General features: G+C 35.1%; 1 protein-coding gene across 1 annotated transcript; it reads left to right on the top strand.

The window, feature by feature from the left end:
* The first annotated feature begins 271 nt into the window (after positions 1 to 271).
* On the top strand, positions 272 to 26338 carry LOC118274014 (alpha-tocopherol transfer protein-like). The gene is made up of 7 exons (XM_035591342.2): positions 272 to 485; positions 14850 to 14960; positions 18716 to 18875; positions 23934 to 24183; positions 24463 to 24573; positions 24864 to 25000; positions 25479 to 26338. The coding sequence occupies exons 2-7, from the start codon at positions 14870 to 14872 to the stop codon at positions 25573 to 25575; spliced, it is 846 nt and encodes a 281-aa protein (XP_035447235.2). The 5' UTR covers positions 272 to 485; positions 14850 to 14869; the 3' UTR covers positions 25576 to 26338.
* Positions 26339 to 26902: the final 564 nt, after the last annotated feature.

Raw genomic sequence — 26902 nt, 5'->3', positions numbered from 1 at the left:
ATTGGCAAATTAATAATCAATAATAATCATTTATTATTTGTTTAATATAGGTGATAACACAAGGTGACTTGATCTTAGTAGCAAATTTACATACGTCGCTATGCCAGTAGGCGTACAAATATTGGTTGCAGAAAATAATTTGCAAAACACCAGTAATGCATATTTTGTAAAACTAAATAATGTTGTACTGTTTTAGTAAGTAGCTACCTACGCGACTCGCGAAATTATAGTAAACATGCGGGAGTCTGAGTGCACCTATTCATATCATAATACGCGCATTGTGCTCTTGCGCCGGTCGTTCATTTTACATTTCGAACAACGCTTGCTGGCTGGTTTTACCGTTTTTAAAGGCCGACACTTCTCCTGTCAGTGTGCGATCGCGCGCGTTACTATCAAGACGTGTTTTATCATTCTGTTCAGCTATTTATTTACAGTGACAAATTGACTGATAATTCTTTGGAAGTTTACTCACGCAGTGACCAAAAGTAAGTTTTTAATTTGTTTGTTATTATTTTTTCAAGTGATGTGTAGTTTTGGCTAATGATCAATACTTTTGTTTCGTTTTCGTTGATATGAGTAAAAAGTTCGCTTTTGTTATGTTGTGATATGAATCATGTTGTGTATGGATTATTATTATTTTTTTGATTAACGTTAAAAGCTATCGATTTTTTGTTTAAGTACGAGTATATATTGTGTTTTGTCCTTGTTTTGGCGGTTATTAATAGAGAAGATAATAGTGGATTGGTTCACTACAGTCTAGGTGTTTAGGTGCATATTTTTATACCAACCTAGTGTTAGACTAAAGTTATTTTGACTGAGTATGTAACTACGGTAGTTTGTTAGTTTGTAAGAGTAACAAATATGTAGGTAATAATTATCTTCTAATAGATTATTAAAATAATGTAGGTGTGTGGAGCTATAACTGTTGCATTCAGAGACACTTAATGATTACTTAAACTATTCCTTAGTAACGATTTTGTAAGTATTCAAAATAATTGCTAAGGATTGGGTTAAGTAATCATTAAATTACTCTAAGTACGGCAGTAAGATACTTATCTTAATAGAACCTATGTATTGTTATAAAATAAATAAATGAAATTAGGTGCCTAATGGAGTTTCGGTGAAACAATAATTCATATCTACCTAGGTTTAGGTATTCGTAACTAAACTAGGTACAAGTAAATGATTGATTATCAAATGATTACCTTCCATCGATTTAAATAATAAACAGCTGCTAACAGTTTTTTAATGACCAATAAAATTGTTATATCATCACCGAATTTATAGGAAACGATAAAATACACGTCTACCGTTACTTACGTAAGAATATTATTATGTATTACAACAATAAGTAGTTTCAAAAACGATATTTTCTATGAAATAGTGTGTTGTGAATTTATCTGATTTATATGTCAAATAGCAGACTTATTTCTAGAAAATAAGCTAGAAAAATTCGAAAAATTAAGTAGTTCATCAAATCTATGAATGAAAGTGTGATTATTTATTATTGTATGTATTAAAAAGTCGAAATAATTTATATTTGACGAAGGAAAGTATACAATACCATACATAGGTAAAAGCATACAAGCTACAACATAATATCTAAATAAAATATACTCGTTTTGTATCATTATTAATTTTAGTATTTTTTTTTTTAATGGACTAGACCTTGCTTTACTTCTATAATGAAATAAAAAGCCCAGTACTTACCTATCTTATTTGGGGTGATAAAAAATTCTTCAGGACATTGACCCTTCTCAGACCCATTATCAGACTTTCAGGTTTCGCCCTTTATTTACAAAAGTTGTATCGTGAAGTTGTAAAAAAAGAAAAAGAATAGATTTTTATTTTCAAGTTTCGCAACACAAGATTTACGAGTGTTTGATAAGTTTTTGCGTGTACACTTATAGATGTGTTTGTTTTTAAATATTTGTGTTACAGAGTTGTTCTTTTTTTTTAAATAAACCCTTGCTCCGTATTAGGATTTTCTCCTGTGACGTGGGTGCGTTTACATACCATACCAGTTCACATACACATGACACCCAGACCTGAAAAATCTATCTGCGTGCTTAAAAACGGAAAACATATACTTAGATACTAAACATTGCAGATAATGCTTAGTTTTAATATTAAATAGGTTAGGGTTACATATGAATGTACACAGATAAAAAAATACTGTTAATGTGTCGTAGTTAATTCAGCTTTGTTGTTTTATTTTTAAATGTATATTTGGCTGATAACTAACCGAGTGCCTACCTACTTAACGAAATAAATCGTTATCGTTGTAATTAACTGTGATTGTAATATGAAAGTTCTTACAAATATCGTATGTTTATAACTCTGTCCATTTTATACCTCCGCTTATCATTTAATACTTATTTCGTGCTTATTTCAAACCTACCGTGATACCTTTTCTGCACTACCCTGCGGTTGGCTGGTAAAGAATGCCGTTCGGCATAAAGCCTGTCTTTGTTAAATTGTTCATAAAGTGTTAAATAATAAAATAATAAATAGTATGTAACCATTAGTTTAGTAGAAGCGTATAAACGCTCTCGGCTCCAATCACAATTAATTTTTCATTATGTTTTTGCCATTTTGCTGCAAATTTTTACCTGCGTACCTAATACCTCACACATAACAATTTTAACATTAAATCATGAATTATGTCTCTTTTAGTTTTAGGTCAGGTATGTAACGTACCTGAGGACCAAAAGACCTTTATCTAACCTGTATCTACATCTTTGCAGTAAACAGACAAATAAATCAGATTCGAAATCATAAGGTCACAAGTGCGTACATACGCACATATGCAGGTATATATACCTATAGGTACATAGTTATAATATGTACGTAGATAGGTGTAATTTAAATGTCTATAAATATTAGGTACGTACCTAATCAAAATTAATAGTTTCCTTCCGTAACCAAACGCTTTACCGAATGATGTGACATTTTTTTCTTTGTCATTATTGTTTTAATTCAACCGTAGACAGAAATACCTAGATATTACCTGCTGTAATGACCATTAAAATATCGGAGTCACGTCCGTTATACCTTCATCTATGTACGAAGGTCGAATCATGCAGTTTCTTTATTTAAACAACCCAAGAGAGCTGCATCTCCTAATCGAAATGAGTTAGAGGCAATGTTGAACGAAACTGAAACGAGAACGCGTTCGGCGCTCTGATTGGCCGGTGCGAATGAACCAACCAATTACAACCCCGAAAGCGCTCTAGTTTCGAATTCGGTAAACGTTAAACAAACTCGTATTAACGGTACAGTATTAAACGGAGCTGCGGACAACGTAACAGGTTACCGGGGCTCCGGCTCAAAGCAGAAGAAGGAACGGGGTAGTTTTTAGTCAGTAAGAGTCTGACACTTCCTCTCGCCTCGCCCAAGGCGGGAGATATCATTGGATGATTTTACCCCTCAAAAAAAATGGGTAGGTACATTATTAAGGAAACTCTTTACTGTAAAATTATGAGATCTGATATGAATTGTATAACCAAAGCACGTAGGTTCATATTTACATAACATTTCAAGTGTTATTGCCCGAAGAAGTACGTCTTCGGTCTACACTGGTGGAAACTATTGTCAAACACCGGAGACAACCGCATAACACGGGTATGAAACTCCTACTGTCAGTCTATGTTTTATTGTTCTATTTGAAAGTAAATATTCACTGATAAAACTAGGCAAATGAAGGAAGAAAAAGAAATTAAGCTAGATGATAGGCAATTTAAAAGCTTTGTGAAGATATTTTATTTTAAGGGTGGAACACTGGAGAATCCTCTACTGATCACTTTTCCTATTTTGAGTGAGGAGAAAGAGAGTGTCAGACTCTTACTGACTAAAAACCACCCCGTTCCTATTCTTGCTTTTCGAACCGGAGGCCTAGCAACCTGTCAGGTCTACTGCGGCTCTACAATATTGGATATAAGTTAGCTTATTATCCCGATCTTTATCACAAGCAACTAGAGATAAATACAATTTATGTCTTCTAGGCTTCTTTTTCCACTAAGTATCTCCTATTAGACGTAGCAATTTCTTTTTCTTTCATAGGGAATAATATATACAACGCTGTACAAAACCATTCAGTTCAGTTCAGCATTAATTTTGAACGTAAGTTAACAAAACATATTATTTTATTTATTTTGCAATCCTGACGCAGGTGTTCCAATTTGAAGGTGACATTTTTTAACCAAAAATCGAAACGAGTTTTTGTGTTATAGGTATTTTTTCGAAATTCTTATTTAAATTACAATGGCTTAAAACTGATTACAATTAACATAAAACACATTTTTACTTGCAATCATAAGAGATAATTTTGCCCGTCTGTAGTAAAGGTACCTGCACTTATGTATTTAAAAAATAGAATATTATTAATTTATATATTTAACAAGCTGACCCAGCAAACTTCGTACCGCCTCAATAATGTTTTCTCGCCTTTAAACCTTCCCTGGACTTCCACAAATAATTCAAGACTAAAATTTGCCAAATCGAAGGAGCCGTTCTCGAGTTTTGGCGAGACTAACGAACATACAATTGATTTTTATATAGTACTAGCGGACCCGACAGACGTTGTCCTGTCTACACGTCTTTAATTTGAACATTTGTCGAATCCAATGTAAAACATTCCAAAATCAACAACTACTAATAAATTAAAAATTTATAAAAAAACATTGTCCAGCGGACAAAATTGTGAATCTAAACCATTCTCAGATCCCCTTGAACACACACAAAAAAAATCATCAAAATCGGTCCAGTCGTTTAAGAGAAGTTCAGTGACATACACACTTACAGAAGAATTATATATATAAAGATGTGTTCAAAATAAAGATTTACATAAATATGACTGTCCTCAGAATATATTTTCATGTATAACTTCTACTGATACATTATCCTCATAGCTAACTAAAAGTAGGTACATAACACTACAATATCTACATAGGTACCTACTATGTATGTATGTAGATATTTCCTCTACGATTACATACATTATTTATTTTGTTCTACATTTCCGTCCAGTTAAACCTAATGGGTGGAAAATGTTTTGTTATGACGTATTATAATATTATAATTTTTGTTTTCTCTATCTCTACTGAGGCTCCTGGGATTTAGGATCCCGTTTACAATAGAGTAGTATCTTCAGTCAAAAATAATTTATTTCGACTTTCTAATACGATAAAATATTTAACAATAATCACACTTTCATTAATAGATTTGATGATCTACTTAATTTTCGTTTTTGTCTAGCTGATTGAACTAAGTCTGCGCACTCATTCATACAAAATTTGTACAAAATATAGTTTTTGACGGTTCGAATTTCCGAATTTGACTAGTAGGAAACTAACCTATTGTATTTATTTGGCAGTACTACCTTCTCGTCACATGGGATTCATGTCATAACTAGCTAAAATTGTTCTATCCCACTTCCCTTCCATTTTCGTCTATTAAAAACAACATTAGGCCCATCAAGATCTCACTCTAACTTCTATTTTTAGCATTGAAGTGTTCAGGTGTTTCTTAGTCATCTTCCAACTAGAGATACTAGGTATTTATCCTCGTTTGATTTGCCAAAATCCACAGATACCAGTTGTAAGTACCGACTTTAAAAGATAAAAGATAAACGGTGTTTATTTACTAAATAGCACTTTAAAACGTCAAGTTTTTAACACTATCTGAGAACGGCATTTGAACCATATTTTTTGGTTGTTTCTTCCTACTAGATACATGGTAAAAAAATACCAAGAGCAAATAATATTGTATACTTAGTCCTTCTCCGTATAAGAAGAGGTTTTTTCTCCTCTATTGCTATGGTACTCAATATGATAAATATAGCAGTTTAAAAAAGGCAAATAAAATAAACAATATCACTACCCTGCTTTGCTGAAGACCTGAAGCACCACATCGGTATCTCTTAGTACTGACACAGAATAATAAGTAAAGTACTGAGGTACCGCGCCACCGCAAAGTAGCAACTTTGAGGCGGCTTATCAAGCAGTGCGCGGAAGATGCGCAGCTAGAGTTTGTGATGTATCGATAATAGGGAAGTCATCCATAGTACACATCCATAGCACGCATCTTTCCATATAAATGAGTATGTTTCCTAAACATGATTGGTAGAAGCCAAACGTTTCCATCAATGCTATAGCGTATGCAAATCTCAAAGTCAAAATACTATTTCACCGATTATACCGATGGGAAGGACACTTTTGCTTCATTGGATTCGTTATAAAATTTTAATGACTCACATTTCGGCCAAGCACTCTAATCTATTAGCTCTTGAAACAGTGTAGAAAAATCAACGTTTGGACTAGAACTGTGACAAGTAAAACTGCTATATTCTTAATCGGATTTCCAAAAACGTGACAATACAATATGTTATCTATCGTTTCCTTGAATTTAACTGTTGTGAGAACTAATGTAAATGGTTTAGGCATATTTAGATTTCCTTAAACGTATCTAAAAAGTTTTGACCTCTGAGGACAACAAGTTTAACTATTTTTATTTTTTTGGAATGACCTTCCCCCTGTTGACATTAAATGGGTCCGTTATCATGAAAATAGTGTACGTAACGCGTTTAAGTAAATCTGTCTGTACCCTTTAAAGAGAACGAGCAGAGACAGCCTCCTAGGGATGTGCCAAGTAACGTTGCATCGTGGGGGCATGATTTATTAAGAAGACACGTTTCCGCTTACAAGTGCTAATACCACCGGTGTGGTTTTACAGGTAGAAATCTCACACTTCAAGTGATAGCTAGGCTAACTTTGAAGGTTTCCCCTCGTCATCAAAAAAGTAAAATTACAGTGATGGAATCTATGTTCATTATTGTTTACCAATGTATCTGTTACGATGCCTGCCTCCAAGCTTTGGTGGACCTCTATAGATGGCAAAGTATGCTATCTAATTTTTGTCATAATACCCGATAATAAACTCTCATAGAACATTTAGGTATAATAATTTCCTATCGCCAAATGGGTGTGGGATGTGGGTACCAAAAGGATTGGTGGCAGCTTCGACGCATCCAAGAACATAATTATAGCATAGCGATATCATCTGATGGAAAAGCATAAAAATACTATCACGATCACCGATAATTATTCACTCATGGGAATGACAACGCTTCATTCGATTCGTTATCAAAATTTTACAGTGACTCACATTCTCACAGTTGGCCAAGCACCTAATCTATTAGAAACTTGAAACAGGTAAAAAATCAACGTTTACTAAACTGTGACACGTAAAACTGCTATATTCTTAATACGGATATTCGTAAAAACGTGATAACTATAATATGTTATCTATCGTTTCCTTGAATTTATCTGTTGTTTGTTTACTAATGTGAATGGTTTAGGTAGATTAGATTTCCTTAAACATATCTAATTTAAAGTTTTGATGCCTCTGTTAATAAAAGAGGTTTTACTGTTTTTATTTTTTGCAATCTTTGACAAGCCCTCTGTTACATTAAATGGGTCTTTTATCATGATGGGAAAATAGTGTAGCTTTTAACAAGTTTAGATAAATCTGTACCTATTGAAGAGCATTTATTTTGATGGCCTCTGTAGAGATGAGCCGTAAATGTAATTGCTATATGAGATTATTAAGAGGACCCATTAAATTACAAGTGCTAAAAAACCCCCGGGATAAAAACTTAATTTACCAATGTTTGTCTGTTCAAAATAGTAAAAGAAACCTATGCTTAAAGTACCTAATGAATGTACTAATAATTTTATTCAAAAATACGTGTTGGGGGACCGACACAATATTTCTTACTTCATAGAACTATTTAGGTATAATAATATAAATATCGCAAAATGGGTGTGGGACTGTGGGTACCATAACCACACCTTCGATAGCTTCCAAGAACAGAACACGCATACCACATGATGCGATATTTCTCAGAAAGTAATAAAAATTTACAGAAATTATTCACTCATACGACGTGAAACAACGCTTTCGTTGTGTGAGTGAAGTTACCGGAGGCCCAATTCCCCCCTCCTTCACTAATCAAAGTTTAGGAGTGGGAGGAAATACGTAATTTCTACGTATAAAATGTACCTAAAACTCCAAGAAGTGACGTCACGCGATATTTCAAATCGATATAAGCTTCTTCGAAAGTATTTGTTCCATTTCCGTAAGAAAATAAATACGTATCCAATATTTTAACGCAATCTACAAGACGGACATTAAAATAAAAATTAGTCTTGTATTAACAGAAACTGTTGACAAGATCGGAGTTTAAAAGACGTGACGTCATATTACGTAATGTTAAAATGATAAAAGATTTGCGCTTAGCCTGGGTATACGACAGTTAACAACGCATATCCTTCACTCATACATACGTTAAAAAGCATAGCAGGAAATGTAATGAATATGAGATTATAATAAAAATTAAATTAAAAATTTAAAAAACCCCCGACATAAAAACTTAATTTCCCTTTAAAAAGTAAAAAATAATAAAAGAAACGCATATCTTTCAATATATTCTTTCAGTGCGGTTTAATTTGAGACATAATCCCAGCATATATGCTAGACCTACGGCAGATAATCTTTACTTTCATGGCCCATAACTTTAAGCATAGCAGGAAATCAACCGATTTTCATCAAACATATCTAAGAACACTCGCACATAAGTCCCCTTTCATACGAAAAAAACTAAATTGAAATCACTGCATCCGTTCGGGAGTTATGATGCCACAGACAGACAGACAGACAGACAGACACGTCAAACTTATAACACCCCTCTTTTTGCGTCGGGGGTTAAAAACTGTTTTATATTATCGTTGTATGTTAAACTGGTTTAGTGGAATAGTATGGTACGTGTTATGTATGTGGAAGGAGGTTAGAGAGTCAAAGGGGCATAAGTTCTTTTATTTCTTCTATATTCCACCTTGTGAGTCAAGTATTGTGACTCCAGGCTAAATATTTGGTTAGGATTTTTGAAAAAATCTCATTAACAACACTCATTACACACGTTGGGGGTCCCCGTAGCTCGGGGGTCTCGTATAATTCATACGGCAGATAGGTACGCCTCTGATACCACATTTTGTAAGTTAGGTTTCGTTCAATTTCAGACTACATGATTAGGATTTTTGGAAATTCTCAATAACATCGCGGAGTCTAGAATTGTGTCGGGAATTGGCAATAGACTCATTCTCTATTAAATAAGATTCATAAAAAAACTGGCGAACTATTGTTCGCCAGTCTTTACAAAAAATTGCGGCATCGGGAATTTAAAATATGTTTTTGAGACGCTAGACCATGTTCGTTCCTTTCGATTGGCGCCACTGTCGATTATGGCGTACTAGAACTACATTGACATTCTCAATCAATTTAACTTAATATAATATATTTAATCATGGTAGCAAATAAACAGTGTTACACAGAAACTAACAAAATGTAATTCATAAAATCTATGAACAATATTAAATTAATATTTTAATTTGCAGTCACGAGTCAGTCCGCCAGTCACGAGTTTGAACATGCATAAATATGCTTTTTTTATTAAAAAAAGGAATGGATAATTCTCACGGTCATAGCGATCGCAGAGCGGATTATTACACCAGAATTTGTGATTTGAGACGCAAGTGTAGCTCAAGAGCCCGTTTTAATTAGCCGTTGATACTCTTGGGAGATAATGGACGCAAATGATCCCTTGTTTAGGACCAAACATCATCATGATCATAATATTATTAGTCACAAGACGTCCCAGCTGAAGATACCTGCCCAAATGACTTCTAAAGGTCTAGTCATTTTAGCAAAACAAGAAATACATAAAAATATTTTTAATGTTAAGCGGTTTTAATGGGCTTATATTATTAAGTCTTTGACTGCTATATTAATAGAAAACCGTTAAAGGTAAATCCTCCGTTCACCTGTGACCACCGTGGCGTTTAAAGTGGTGGTGTAGGTATATTAAATGGTGTTCAAGATTAAATGTGTAGAACCAAATACCAAATCTACCTACCAAAAAATATATTACTAGATTTGACCCTAACAAACAAACTGATCCAGCTTAATAAATCCTTTGAATAATAAGCTATATAATATAATTATCTTTACCTCCCTTCGCAATCAAATACTGTATACTACTACTACCCTTATAGGTACAATCACCGTGTTTGTTTGAAACACGTGTCCGCCGGCCACCTGAAAACAAAAAAAGTTATAAAAAGATAGTTACCGAGCAGCCGGATACCGTATTTTATTATTTAATCAATAACCAATATAGATTACCAAAACCTCATGTTATATCAATGGAAAAATATGTGTCGAAAAACATATAATAGGCTTTATTTATCTACATATAAACAGATAAGATATTGCGTAATCTGATAACAATAAGTAGTACATACTCGTGTATGCACTCATGTGTCTCATGGAATCGAAAGAGGTGAAATCTGTCATAGTAACAATAATAAATTGATGTTCATTTTTTACTGGCTTACCGCCGTAGTCAGACATTTATTAATGGTTACTTAACTCTTGGCAATAGTTTTCGAAACAAAATCGGTACTAAGGAATGGTTTAAGTTGTCATTAAATGTTTCTGTGTGTGGTGGTTAATCTCAGTGAAATCCTAATACATAGATTTAGTATTTAATTATTGTGTCAAAAATACATTACTCTTTGGTATATGAGACGCAATAGAAAACACATTACATCTCGCGTGGATCTGCGTCCGATACTATTTATGGATACGGTTAAAAAAGTAAAAATAAAAATACCATTAAAAAGAAAAGTGCCAATCTTCTTAAACGATTTGATGAATAGTCCTTGGCCCTTTGCCCTATTATACCATTGACCCATAATAGTTTCTCAGCACTCAGCACGATGACTGCGTCAATTTAGCTCGGTCTCTGCTCCTGTTCATAATGAATCATTCTCACAATTGCATTACGTAGATATACATATACCTAGATATAACTACGCTAAGCATATACTACAAGTATGACCATCAAGATTTATCTTGAGGTACCATTTATTTTATAACTGACTAGACTAGCTTCTGCCCGCGACTTCGTCCGCGGAAAAATCTTGTTTTAATATAGGATTACACTCGGCGCTATTGTAGCTTCCTATTAGTAAAACAATTTTTGGAATCGGATCAGTAATTTCGTAAGTAAGACTAGCAAACCCGGCGAAGTCCGTTTCGCCACCAATGATTTTCTTGCTTTTCTCTTTAATTTTCTTTGTTATAAACTTCACGGAGCCCGAGACCTTTCCAACTATTGTAAAATTGTGGAAATCGGTGCGTGCGTTCTGGAGTTATAGCGTCAGGAAGGAAAACCCGACTTATTTTTATATGATAGATTGTCATTGGAACCGTAATGGTACCATTCTTGCTGCTGCCGGCTTTACTTCGGACAAGACGAATGAAGTGCACATTGAGAGCATATTTCAGCTTTTATTAAGATGTCTATTTTGGTTTTGATCCAATCATTGTAAAGAAAACCTCGCAAATAGCTTTATCATAATGTTTGTTTTAATTAAAGTTTCATTCGTTTGCAATTCAATTTACCTTATTTCATAAAGCACTTTAGAATATCATGACTTCGTGAGTTTCTCTAATTAGTTTTTACGAGTATAAGATAACCTTTCTTCTTGCGGTTTCATCTGTGTGTTTTTAAATGTCGCATCATGATTCTAGATTTACTTTATAACCTGTATTCAGTGGCGTACCTACAGGCTGGCAAGTCGGCAAAGCCCTAGTTCAGAAATTGTCATCTGGAAAAGGGTAGAGGGTTCATGCAATGATTTTTCTACGAGCCCAGAACGGTATAGTTGCGCCACTTGCCTCTATACAAGATGTATAAAGATTTTCTGGTTGTGTTTTCGGTTTAAAGACAAGACTCTATAATTTGGATTGTGTCAAGTAATCCATAGCACAATCCATTCATCATCGACTTTCTATTTCCATACACTGCTAGACACAGGCCTTTCCAACAGCACGCCATTTTAAGATCGATCATTAGGTCTTCGTATTTAACTATTACAACTAAATATGCCTTCACTCCAGTGAAGGATTTACCTATGTGTTGCTGTCATAAATATTATTTTTAATTTATTGCTCAGAAACTTGAACAATTTGTACTTATAATTAATCCTTGTTATCAGATTGCCGAGGGAGTCCCCTTATTGAGGGATTCACTTCTAATCGTACGTTTTCATCTATACATATAATAAAATCGTAGAAAAGTGCTGTCTGTACATTGAAAATAAAAATAAAAAAATAGCAGGGGTTATTGTTATGTCGATGTCGAACCCAAAAATGTAATTAACTTTTTTTTTGTCTGTTTGTCTATTTGTCTGTTTGTCTGTTTGTCAATGGACATTATAATTATGCCACAAAGTTTGGTTAGTGTTAGTATATTATTTTTAGTAGGGACACTAATTTTATTTAATTTTTAGACTTTGACTGCCAACAAAAATCAGTTGAAGGCAAATCTTCCGCTAACGATGGTCACTTTTACCCCCATGGTGTAAATAGGCTCCTCTATAAACTAAAACGAAAGAGCTTCCCGAAATATGTAGGTAAACTTATCCTCACAATATTTTCCTCAATCAAATAAATTATGAAATTAACAATACAATACTTGTTACACTTCATATAGGTACCTGCCTATGTATGTAATACCTACTTGAGATTAAATTCACGTTTGCGGAAAATCACTGACAACTAAGGACATACTCAGTATTATAATTTATTATATATCTAGTTGCGTTGAAAAATTTATATTTATAAACATCAATTTGTGTAGAAAAAACTCATTTAGTCATAGCCATAGCTACTTTGCGGTGATGTATCCTCATAACACATCTTACTCGTATAGCTACATAGCTTAGTATCGGTGGAAATGGTCACTTAGTTTCACAGCTTAGCTATTACATCTTCGTAGCATAGCTACATAGCAGATCTCTGGTGGAAAAGCACCCTTAATCGTAATTGCTAGATAGGTATTCATTTAAAATTTGTACCTCCAACATATCATGATTCTAAACACACAAATAGGATAAAAATCAAGTAAAACATAGCTGCACGTATAATTACTTTACCTGAACTTTTTCTATAAATAAAAATATTTAATGTATGAGCACGAGACTAAAACATGTCACGTGTCTGTACGAATATAATAAAAAAAATCTAAAGAATTTATTGTGGTGATCGTTGTTTAAATATATGTATATGTCGGGATCGAGGGTAGAATTGAAACACAGGCGTCCACCCTCGGCGCTCGACGGAGTCAAGGATTCATCGGCTAGTCAGCGGCGTGTCGATCACTTCTCGTGCAGCAGCCGACCAGTTACGGTCGAATATAGCTTAGAACCGTCGTGTGAAATTTCAACTGTATACACTAGTCTGTAACCTGTTAGTTTGATATTGTAACAGTAGCAATTATCTTTCATGTACTAATCGTAACCATAGTATTGCACTTTGAGAATTTGTGACTGAGACCTATGAGTTTGTTTCGGCATTTCTTCTCAGGAGTAGTCGGTAGGAAATGCCGCTGCCCCATCAGTAGCTTAAGTAAAGTAACAGTGCAATGTACAGAATTAAACAATAGTTCCATATAAAGACTTTATTATTTTACTGCTACCTTCGTCATAACGCCCACAAGTATTCCTGACATGAGTAGTGAGATTCTCCTTTCACCGACATATCGAAAGTGAGATATCTCCTATCTCCGACATATACGAGTATCAATTCAACAATTCAATAAATCCTACCTTGAACAATAATTTATTGTCTAAAATATGAAACAATGGAATAATAAACGTGATTTAAGTATTGAAAGGAGATTATTGTTCGAAGAGTACCTTATTAGGTTCATTAAAAATTTGACAAACATATTACCTAATATTTATAGCTTTAAGTCTATTGGGTAAGAGCACAAAGACTTTTTTTTAAAGAGGAAATACATCTAATGACTTCTTCCGCCTTGGGCAAGACGAGATGGAGTTTCAAACTCTTATTCGCAAACAAATATTGATAAAATTTAGTGTAAAAAGAAAAACAAATTGTATGACAAGGGCACGGACCAAGAGTCCGTGGAGAACAAATGTAAATAAACATAAAAAAAAAAAACTCTTATTCGCTAAAAACCACCCGGTTCCTACTCCTGCTTTTCGAGCCGCAGCCTTTATTCAGAATTGGGAACAAGAATGCACCTCAGCCTATCCTTCAGCTAGGCTATTCTGTAATTTTCAATTCTAAATATCGAAGTGAACTCAATTACGGTCTTCCATATTAATTATTTTGTTTTTCGGCTTACTCACGTAATTATTTGACGAGGAACTCGAATTATTTGAAAGTTTCAAGGCACGCTAGAGGCTCATATTCATACGCAGCATTTCGCGACACATAACGCGGCAACTGTCGTGCTGCTACTGTACAGTACAGTCGGGAGAAGAGAGATTGGATGATTTTTCACCCCTAAAAGAACTGTACAGGACAGTAACAGCGTGACTTTTACTATGTCTTACGAAGGTTATAATATAAATATAAACTTAATCCGCTTAGTATTGTTTGAGTTTGTGAAAGTTCGAATTGACAGCTACAGGATAGCCTAGCTAGTACTATAGCGTTACATAAGAGCCTATACAAAAGTCTATCTATAAGTACTACAGACATAAATATAAGTACATTGAGAATATGAATGACCGAATAGCTATGACGTCATGCTTTCGTCACTATCGCCGTTTGAGAGCAGACACCAGACAAAAGCGCTATCGGGCAGTCGATTTTTGTTTAGAAGCAAAATTTTTGCCGTAAATATTAATATTGCTTAAGCAAATTAGTTCTTTCTAAAGTAAATGTAGTAATAAATATATTTGTTTTACTTACAGGTGGACTATAATACAGCAGTATGGATAAAAATGTGTCTGAAGAGGTGCAAAAGAAAATCAACCAATTGCGGAATTGGGTAGACAGTCAACCTCACTTGCCGAAGGATATAGGTAAGCATTTATATCAATACTTTTTTGCTAGGCATTTGTTTTTATCTTAGTATAGTTCGTGCCAATTTTTTTCTTTTACTATCTACTATCTAACCTGCAAAGACACGCCTTTTATCCCCAAAGGGGTAGGCAGAGGCACGTAATGCCGCTATACAATGTAGGTACACTCACGTTTCACCGCTTGTGTTATAAGTTTCATGTAATAGGGTGAACCTATTGCCATATACTATTTAACCTATCTAAGTGCTTACTGAACTGTAAATTTAGGGTGATATAAATAAATAGCGACTTCGACTTGTCGAATAAGTAGTTTTAAGACTGTTCGAAGTTCGATTCTCACGTAGAATTTCAATTTCTGGATTTCTGTGGTCTATATGTTGCGTTTGCAAATATATTTTCGTTTCTGTATTTGTCAATAAGCTTTAGAAAATTAAAGTATGTGTGCCATACTTTATAAGTATAAATATAAACATTAAGATTTAAAATATTATACCCGATGTATAAACAGATATATTTATATATTAGATTGTAAATACATATACAACTTTGTGTTCTATTTTTTTTAAATGAAGTTATCTTTTATTCATTTATTTTGATTCTAATTACGGATCCACGAAAATGCATCAATTAAAATCTTAAGCCGTCTTCATAGAGTCGTTTTTTTAATAACTACCAAATTTAAAACCGGTTATCTATTTCGGACCTTCTAACTTGGTCATGACGATGTCAATGACCCTACCGACCCTACCAAATGTGTTATCAAACCTATAGCAAAAGAAAAGTGTGTAACCAGCACATCAAAATACCCAAAAATATTAAATTTCGCATAACATTTTCAACTTTAGTACCTAAGTAATAAAGATGAATTTCCATTAAAGAGATGGGTGTAGCTTGTAGTGCTGGTCAACACCAGTACTAAATATTGTTAAGTTCCTTCAGTATTGATTCGACGGACTCGCACAAAGAATAATTGCCACCCGATAGGCCATTCAACGAGCGATGTTTCGCATACAATGAATGGGAAGCTGTTTCTACTTGCCTGTATAACTGGCACACAACAACTCGTCCACAATTGCCATCAAGTTATTGGAATTTGAACTTTATTCTTATTAATTTAAAGTACATTTTTAGTCTGTGTAGTAACTACTGGTGCTGGTACACCATCTCGTTTAACTTGTATTGAAAATTGAACTCATTTCCAATTAGGTTAAAGTACAAAATCTAGTTTGGAAATAAAGTCTTTTAATGCTGGGGTGTACGTTCTATAGAATCACATCTGTTACTTTACTTATGAATGTTTTGGTCTTTCAAGAGTTGTATTTACTCCAATGACTGTCATTAAAACATTTGTAAATTTTAAGCCAAGAGCCATGCTTTGGCACGAATCCTCACAGAAAACCGACGTGAAACAACGCTCGCGTTGTGTTTCGTTGTGTGAATGAGGTTAGCGGAGGCTCAATTACACCTCTTCACAGTCCCCGATTCCCCAACAACCATTAAATTCCTAACCCCAAAAAGCCAGAAACGCACTTATAACGCCTCTGGTGTTTCGAGTGTCCACGGGCGGCGGCGATAGCTTACTATCAGGTGATCTGTCTGCTCGTTTACCGGCTTATACCATACAAAATTAAATAAACAAAAAAGGTACTTTACTATAATAACGTTATCATTGTCAGCACAAAATAGAATTAGATGACTTGCTAACGACAAGATGTTAAACGATAAGGTTCCACTATTTTTATTTAAACTCACAATTTGCGACGCCATAGTCTTAAAAATTTCCGCTTAAACACAGCCTAGACGTCATAAAAACCATGATTAATATATTTTCCTGTTTTATAACTAGCGTGGGTAAGAAAATCAAGTTTGTTGGCAAAAAACCACCGATTTAATTGCTTCTTGTCTACTTAGGTATATTGTAAAGATGAAAGATTTCAATATTTGTTTGTTTCGAATGCGCACCCAAAGTAGACCTATTGCATTTTTTTTTCAACATCGTGGAACAAATTTTGCAGGAAGCACCATAGGCTAAGATTATCCCAATATTTTTACATGATCGAAGAGAAATATCCAAATTCTACGAGGGATTGGATTGGGGTTTATTTTTCAGGGATCACACTTTTACCTCCGATATTTTACAGTTTTGGAGATAATTTTTGTATAATCCAAACAGCGTGGAAAACAAGCATGCTTTTTTTTTTCTAAGCCTACTCCTGCTTTTCGACCCAGAGCCCCGGTAAACCCGCTAGGTCTGCAGCTCCGGAAAAACTAGCATGTTAGAATATTATGTGAGACATTGACGTATAACATGTTTTGAGTGTCCAGTCCATTGTTAACAGATATGATTCAATATTTAAATAAATGATGGAAACATTATACGAATACCGGTTTGAGTACGCCATGTATGGAAGGAATTCCACCATTTTAAAGGCTCCATGTTTGTTTCTAGTTGGAAGGCAATTGTTTTGCATTCCAAGTTATGAGGAAACGTCTGATGGCGATGTTTTGTGATCAGTTAAGCTTACGTATATTTTGTACCGTGGGATTGTGGAAATTTGAGTGTAGGTATAGCAGGCAAACCTTTGTAAAACCAAATCAAGAAGGTTTTATTTCGTTATTACACGATTATACATAGTTAAACAGTTGGCGGCATCTCCTATGCCAGTAGTCGTCGCTCTTTTTATCTTTAAAACTACGGAATTAGAGATTCTAAGAAGTTGCGATATTATATCCTGTTTACCAAATTTCATCAAAATCCGTTCAGTAGTTTCAGCGTGATTAATGGACAAACATCCAAACAATCTTCCAAATAACCAATTAAATATTAGATTTAGTGATTCCTCCGTTTCCAGAAAACACGCGAGGCCATAGGTTTAAATCAAAACTAAATCTGGCTCAGTAGATTGGGTTTGCTCCTCTCATCATCATTTACAGCTTGTGGCAATCTAATACCGATCTATTTTTGGTCTCATTTTTCTACCATTTCTGCAGTACCTAAACATAATTTCAAAGTAGGATTTGCATGACATGACGAACTATAAAAATGGAGTTAGTATTTTGTCTAGCACTACTACACTATCGATAGTAGTAGACGATATTAAACAACTCAATAAATCTAGAATACTAGTTCAAGAAACGAAGTCAATGTCTTATTATAAAGAAGCAAGGTTAGATGACCATTTTATGGTTATGATTATCATTGCAAATTATGCAATTCATTAAATATTCAAATCAGTTATAATTTGGCTGAAGCTTCTGGCAGAAGATAGTAGATAGATAAATACTCGTATTATTCCCAAATCTTTCTCAAAATCGATTGCAAATTGCATACTTTGTGGGAGAGCCATGCTTCGCCACGAATGGGCCGGCTCGACCGGAGTGATACCACGGCCTCACAGAAAACCGACGTGAAATAACGCTTTCGGTATGTGAGTGAGGTTAACGGAAGCCCAATCCCTTTCCAATCTTTCCAATCCCCGATTCCCCAACACCCCAAATTCCAACCCCCAAAAGGCCGGCAACGCACTTTCAATGCCTCTGGTATTTCAGGTGTCCATGGGCGGTAGCGATTGCTTTCCTTCAGGTGATCCGTGTGCTCATTACCGGCTTATTCCATAAAAAGGTGTAAATTAGACCTTGAATACTATCGAGTTCGAGGTTCGAGATTCTTAGAATTCTGATTATTACCTACAATTGAAACCTGTAATGTCATGTTTAATCTAATTTGATAATAACCCATCACTATCACGTTTCAGACAACCGTCTCATCCTGCGATTCCTGCACAGCTGCTACTATGATGTGGAGAAGACGAAGCAGACCATTGAGCTGTTCTTCAAAGTCAGAGACAGTGCCCCGGAGCTAGTCAACCACAGGGATCCATTGTCTCCAGCTATGCAGAAGGCTATGAAGATTGCGTAAGTGTCTATAACTTAGTCGGTAGAGAGTAAGGGTAAATTATAAAATTGTATCTGAATCGTCAATGGACGTGAGTTAGTTTGGAAATTCATAATTGCAACTGCTGACTACACGGTTTCGAATATTGATTCTAGTCGACCGATGTCATCGATGCGTTAATCGATTGGTGTGGTAGCTTTAATTGATCGACGGATATGAGTCGACGAATCAATCGATGAGCATTGGTCTAGTAGAAACTATCGATATACGATCGACTAATCCATTCTACCATCGAGCGATGGCTTCTATCAGCTTGGTGTGGTAGAAATTATCGATAGACATCGACTAATTTGTTATACAATCGATTGACGATTGCTGGATTGGAGTGGTAACACCCTTAAGTTTTTCTATTTACATATAAATTATATTAAGATGAGTTACGTTACTTAAGAAATATTTTTAAAGATTGAAGTAAGGATTAGACCACATTTTAAATTTTACTCTATAAACTGACACGACAGTAAGCCCTATTATGTAGTTGACTGTAATTATGAATGTACGTCAGAGCAATTAATAAATAATAACAGATAGGTAACTAATATTATACAAAGGCAACAATATTGTAAGTATGGTAACATACAATTCCTCATTGAACGGTTTAATGGATCAATTAAGTGTTATTTATAATATTACAGTAATAGAAGGAGGTTGGGAATTGTGACCCTTGCTTAGGACAAGACATATCATATAATATATGTATCGTAGTTTTGTATTATACTCGTATTTTCCGGTTACTATGGAACATTATGACAAGACGTAACGACTAGGTAGTCTAGATGATGTTAATTACATTTAATAGGGGTTTAAATACTTGATGACATACAAGACTCATGTCCAAATACTCAAACGCTACTAAATTTTAAGACGCTCTCAAAACTAATTCTGTCCCTATCAATTCTTTATAAAATGACGGAGATAGCACGATATTTAAGTACTATTTAAAATTGAGTAGCATTTCAGTATTCGGGCGTCAGTATTAAAATCGATTACGTATAGTTATTACAATTTAAAGATAGCTTTACTATCTAAAATTTTATTTTTCAAAGCAGATCAGCGTAAAACAAACTTTACGCTTGCTTTGTGTTACGCTCTGTGAGTGAGGTTACCGCAACCCTCAAATCATTAATCTTCAATCCTTAAATCCCTAATCCCCTTAAGGCCGGCAACGTACTTATAACTCCTCTGGTGTTGCGGCTGTCTATCTACCGATTGCCTAGAGAAATAATATCAGATTCCAGAAATTATTCTGGTACGTAGCAGTTTATTTTTTATCTTTATTAATTAAATTTAGAGGCTTTTAATCAAACATGACCATGCCAGCCTCATCGTAACCTAAAAAGAAAACAGAGCAGAAAATGAAACATTAAGTTCTCTTTAACTTACGGACAAATTGATATACTTTTACAGCATCTTTACTAAGGCTCAGTTTGGAATACTATACTCCTAATTCCCAAACATTAATATTCAATTCAGCTCAGCTATTGGTACGTAGGAGTTGATCCTTCTGATTTCATGGCTCATAAAGTAATTGGAAAACAGACTAGAATAGCTCAATAGCATTACATTCTCGGATTTCTTTATTTATGCTCTTAGGTAATGTAGATCTTAGATCTTGATAGATTTATTTGTTTGTTCAGTTTGAAATATCTTGAGTTGTTGACTTTTATTTATGCGTTTGTGATTAGTTTTATTGTTCCTAGTGCTAGTAGTTTTTCTTTCGCCTGACTTCTTCCCTATTACTTTTTTAGGTTGCGTCGGTTCTAATACAGTTGCCATCTGTCTGGCTTTAGCCATACATGTCTGGCTTTTTAGAGTTTTGTCAGGTTAGTCAGAGTTTTAGGTCCAAATGTCCATTTGGCATTAATTTAAAGTTTTATTATCTTAGAATTTAAGTATTATTATTTGGTAGTTAAAATTAACGATTTAAATAACAACGCAATGCGTCATCGCTATTAAAATTGCAATCTACAAGAGATGAAATTTAAAATACAATTTTCCATGAATGTTTGTTGCTATTTTCATTAAAATTTATATTTTTAATAAATTATACTATTATGAATAGACTAAAGAACTACGTAAGCATGTTATGACACGAATATTAAAACCGTAGCAAAGAAACCAAAAACAGTTGTATCAATTTTTCACTAAAGATTAATGTTGCCAAAATATATGACGTTGTACAGTAGCCAGCAGATCAAGCTACCCCATTCTGTCATTATTCATTGGATTCTCGACTTTATATCGAAACAATAAAGTTGAATATCTAATAAAGAAAGATTCAAAGGTGTAGGTTAACCTGTAAACCACTGTACAGCATGGCTACACAAGCTAAACAAACCAGTATAAACAGACCGTTGAATGTGCAGTAATACTGTGCACAGCGAGACCATGACAAATTGGTTTTGATTTTTGATAATGTGTATGTTAAAAGTTTCTCCGTGCCAATGACCTATCAATGTAGGTACACGTGAGTTGTGGTGAGATCATGGCGTACGAGCATATACACCCACGTATTTTGCCATTCAACGCCGAGAGCAATAGCCTCACCTATTTATATGTGTAAGTTTGTAATTTTAACAATGCAATACAAATCAATGTCTTATTTTATACTAACTTTTACCTACGACCTTGTTTGTGTCTTTCTATGATCTTCTAACTCTACATGTATGCAAATAGAGATGATTGGTAGTGTAATATCAAAGTTAATATACCTACCACACAAAGGCACTTTGCTCAAAAGCCAAAATATTAAGAATTGTCTGTCAGTCTGTCCAACAATGAAGCTAGGTGTAGATGTAAATAATGCCTGAAAAGGTAACAAAGAAACAAACTGTCTTTAGCATTTATGTTAAAAATATCTCCTTTCTTTCCCTGCGATCTGTCTTGTCGACATTGTGGTGGATTTCATTGTGCGTTCCCAAGGATTTGTTAGAGAAGATACTGGGGAGCACGTCCCTTTATCCTTTTAAATATATTCCTGGGTTATTTATCCGTTAAACTTCTTGCCTGTTGGTTTGGGTGGCTATTTTGTCTCTTAGAATAGGTATAGAATATAGAATTGGTCCCATTACGCTGCCCTGTGGAACACCTGCTTTTATAACGTGAAATGTATGTAGAAATGTCTGTTGTCATGTAGAACTTATGATATCTATATCTACACTAATATATAAAGCTGAAGAGTTTGTTTGTTTGAATGAACTAAGTCACTATTATTGTAAACATGATTATCAACTACCTCGTTGGTAGAATAATGGCTATTTATGGACTCCAAAACTTCAAGAATTCGTGTTTCAATAAGCAACCTAGGTCGTTCACAGTAAAGCAATATGAGGTTTCTCAATCAAATGTTTAGAAATTGTATAAGAACAACCTCAAATTGGGCGTTGGGTGTTAAGTAAGAGACTTAAGTCCAAACTACATGGAATTACAATGTGTGATATCATGTTTTATGTAGATTGAGCATGAAGTTAATTACTCAAGTTGTCAATACAACACTTTCAAACATGGCGGTTTAAATGTCGCCAAATAATGCAATAGTGTTAGTACTCAACATACTTGGAATGTAACTTGTGTAACAGTGTAGGCTAACAATCGGCAATTGGCAATCACACGTAAAAAATGCCATATTTATTATGGCAACCGTTATTGGGTAATTATTATTATAAATTACTGTTGATTATCAAAATTTATCTAAATATGTTGTGCTATGTATAGCATAAAATGAGTACTAAAATTATTATACGGCTCGTCGCGTTGTGCACGCGCCTCAAAGCCATCAGAACATAACAGATGAAGCCTGGTAGGGCTGATGCCTGACCCGGAGCTGCGGGCTACCTAGCGGGTTACAGGGGGTCCGGCTCGAAGAGCAAGAGTAGGAACTGTGTAGTCTGACAATCTCTCTCGCTTCACCCTTTTTTTTTTTTTTTTTTTTTTTTAGGGTGGAAAATCATCCAATGACTTCTCCCGCCTTGGGCGAGGCGAGAGGGAGTGTCAGACTCTTACTGACTAAAAACCACCCCGTTCCTACTCCTGCCCGTCGAGCCGGAGCCCCGGTAAACCCGCTAGGTTGTCCGCAGCTCCGGATTAGGCATCAGCCCTACTGGGCCCCATCTGTGGTGGTCTGATGGCTCTTTGAGGCGCGCGCAGAACGCGACGCGCCGCACGCACGGGTCTGGTTCTGGTCGGGCGGCGAGCTACCCTTGCTCGTCGTCCGCAGACCCGCACTTACGGTGGCCGGAGATCGTCGCGCGATCCCCGACGCCCGGATCTCGCTTCACCCTAGGTGGAAGAAAACATGAGTGAGATTAGTTCGATTTGAAAACAAATACCAATTCCGGAGCCCCACTCTCACCAATCTCTCCATCCTCAATCCCCAAATCTCCTGCCCAGCCTTTACAAGGCTAGCAACGCAGATGTAATTCCTCTGGAGCCATCTGCTCTTTTGCCCTATGCCATAAAAAACGAATACGAAATTTCAAGGTTACTGATTCCGTTAACGAACTCTCATTTAAAAAGGGTGGGCACAGAAGCGTTCACACGAAACTACTTATTAAAATGTGGAACAAAAATTTTGAGGGCATGTTGGGCATAATGGCAGAATTATACGGTACTTTATGATTATGTTCTGGCTCCGGTATGGAACAAATAGGACGGAATCTGAAACAGTAATTTGTACACAGTTATAATGTAGTCATCTTAATTACTCGTAAAAAGAAAATAGAAAAGCCGTCACCTATTTACCGATTTTTATTCACTACCTATTTGATATTTTGAGGTTTTCTCTAGTTAATTATATACATTATGTCTTTCATGTAATGAAGCAACAGACGAGCCTTCGGCAATCTATGTACATGAACCCTTATTGAACATTAATAAGATAAAAATCATGGACATTGAAACCTTATTAAACCAGATGGTTTAGTATCTATCTTATCTATAAGCACTTAATAAACAAGTATTCATCCTACATATTAGCAATCCATACAAAAAGTAATTTATTATTCTCTAAATTTTTCCAGAAAAGTGGCGCACTACGAAATATCAGGCAAGAGAAATGTCTGGTTCTGGCAGCTAAACGACCCAGGTCTGGAACAATACGACTATATTCAGGATGCTAGAATGTTCTTCATGACCTGTGATGCTTGGATACTAAGCAATGATGAACTGGCTGAAGAAGACATTGTTGTAATGGATGCTAAGGACATTTCTCTGAAATTCATTTCGAAATTTAATATGTCTGTTGCGCGGAAACTTTCAAAGTATCAAGAGGTAAGGTGCAATTCTCTATAAGCAGATCTTAAGGAGACTTAATCAAAATACACACAAGATATCCAAAACATATAGACAATTATACTCTTATCAATCCCCGATTCCCGAAAAACCCTTTAAATGCCTAACCTCCAAAAGGACGGCAATGCACTTGTAACGCCTCTGGCGTTTCGGGTATCCATAGGCGGTGGCGATTGCTTACCATCAGGTAATCCAGCTGCTCGATAACCAGCTTATATCATAAACAAAGTTGTAAGATTGTTTCTGTTACTATTTCAGGATGCCATGCCGATCAGATTAAAGCAGATCCACATCATCAACGCACCTCCTTTCATTGACAAGCTGTTCAGCATCATGAAGCCCTTCCTAAAACAAGAAGTAACAAATATGGTAAGTTTTACCTTCCATTAAACCATTAAATATAATAAAAACAATAAAAATCTTAATTTCTACTGCTTCGTTAATCGACCAGTTCCAGATTTAGAAACTTTGGGCACAGCATTGTTAGATCCTTCGATTTCTAAAAATTCTCAAGAATCTACAGTGTCCGTTATGGTGTTTGTTTCAAGATAACTTTGAATGCTTAGCTACGAAGATAGTAAATTTTGGACTTAAATACTTTAGGTTCTCCAATAAAATATCAGACATTTTGTAAAATACCTAATATTTTATGTTTTCAGATCCATTTCCACGTGCCAAAATCGGAGACCCTATACAAGTACCTAAATAAAGAAGATTTGCCATCCGATTACGGTGGCACTCGCCCTTCCATGGAAGAAATGAATAAGAAAGTCGTAGACATTGTTATGGAAAAAAGGTACTTTACGTCTTTTATCATAATTATAATAAAATAGGCCCAATTACCCCCTTTCAAAATCTTCCCAATCCCCGATTCCCCAACTTCCCTTAAATTCCTAACCCCCAAAAGGCCAGCAACGCACTTGTAATGCCCCTGGTGTTTCGGGTGTTCATTGGCGACAGCGATTGCTTACCATCACGTGATCCATTGTTTATTTACCGGCTTATACCATAGAAAAAAGTAAATTTTGTGCTTCCTTAGCAGGGGAATATCTCTTTTAAGACGACTTAGAAGTGTAACTCCTCTGGTATTGTAGTAGTCCAAGGGCGGCGCTGATCACTTGACCCAAGTATTCCTAATGCTCATCGCTTTATCCCATAAAAAAGTATGACATCTTCCTTATTCTTCTATAGCCTCCTTTAGAGCCTCTTCACTGGGATCTCCAAAATTATACCTACATGAAAAAAAAACTAATGGTATTTTTGTTTTGTTCCAGGAAAATCTTTTTGGATGAGAACTTCTGGAAGACGGAGAAAAAGGGAAAGAAAGTAAAAGAAATCTCTACAACGTTCAGATCTCTAGACATAGACTAGTTAATAAATAGACCTGGCCACATGGTATACTAGTAGTAACAAGTTACGACATATGTGATAAGTTTAGCAATATGATTGTTTTTAACTTATTCATGTGTAAATAGAAAACATGTATTTTTATAGCGATAAATAAGGTTTTGGTTAAGCATCTGTGCAGACGGGAGATTTTGTCTGCTGAGGATATAAAATAAACATCAGTACCTTAGTACGAGTTTACGTTGAACGAAAACGAAATGAAAGCGTGTTCGACGTTCTGATTGGCCAGCGCTAATGAACTAACCAATCAGAGCTCCGAACATGGACCATCTCTCGTTTGCACAGACTTTTCTTGGCGACTTGTAAACCTAATTAAAAAAATAAATGTGCAAACGCTGTCTTTGTTAAAACCAGGGAAAGTATGACAATGCCATTTCTTTCCTTCGACGTTTGTGTATAAATTGATTTAACTACAAGAATGTTATTTGTTTCTGTTATTTTGATCGTAGCTTGATCACAATTATGAGAAAAGTTTATTGAAAAATTATGTTCTTTTATACCAATAAAATTGTAAATACAGGATCTTTCTTTTAAGAATATAAATAGCTGGCTGTGTTATGTATTTGTGTGCCTTATTATTTGTGCAAAAGGAGATTTTTCATGCCGATTGAGTTCGGGTTAATTTGACCCTTTTTTTAGGCTGGAAAGCCATCCAATGACTTCTCGCGCCTTAGACGAGGCGAAAGGGAGTATCAGATTCTTACTGACTAAAAACGATCCCGTGCTTACTCCTCCTGCTTTTCGAGCCGGAGCCCAAGTCAACCCGCTAGGTAGTCCGTAGCTCCGAGTCCTATGGAATAACTTTGATCGAAAGCTATTAACTGGTTTTTAACTATGATTAGCAAAACGTATAGTTATTACTAGCTTTTGCCCGCGACTTCGTTCGCGTGGAATAGTGACTTCCGGCAAATTTTTGGTTTTAACCACATAGTTCCCGATCTCGCGGGATCTCTTCAAAAATGAGATGTGGAAGATATTCCAGGGAACTCTTCAAAAATCAACATAATGAGCTCTGCGTTTGAATTTAATAGATGTATACTCACTTAGGGCATTGAAAAAATAGTTTAAAAACGGACTTAAACTAACTTAAAACTAAAGAAAGCTACGAATTACGAATTTATAACAATTAAAAAAGAAACTATATTACAACCTATCCTCTATGCTATAATAACCAAGCTTAAACTAAATAATTTAAAAGAAACGACTTAAATCTAATCTAATTAATTTATAAATTAGACTTACAATTTTATTAAAAAAACTAACTACAGTAACTACTAATAATCGATATCAA

This window comes from Spodoptera frugiperda, chromosome 3 (genome assembly GCF_023101765.2).
Source record: "Spodoptera frugiperda isolate SF20-4 chromosome 3, AGI-APGP_CSIRO_Sfru_2.0, whole genome shotgun sequence".
Classification (NCBI taxonomy): Eukaryota; Metazoa; Arthropoda; class Insecta; order Lepidoptera; family Noctuidae; genus Spodoptera; species Spodoptera frugiperda.
This window is presented reverse-complemented; position numbering and strand designations above follow the sequence as displayed.

Bases quoted from the DNA above. Each gene is read 5' to 3' on its own strand.
- LOC118274014 (XM_035591342.2), top strand. From the start codon at position 14,870: ATGGATAAAAATGTGTCTGAAGAGGTGCAAAAGAAAATCAACCAATTG. The intron at 18,876-23,933 runs GTAAGTGTCTAT...AAATTTTTCCAG, and splicing joins CAGAAGGCTATGAAGATTGC to AAAAGTGGCGCACTACGAAA. The intron at 25,001-25,478 runs GTACTTTACGTC...GTTTTGTTCCAG, and splicing joins GACATTGTTATGGAAAAAAG to GAAAATCTTTTTGGATGAGA.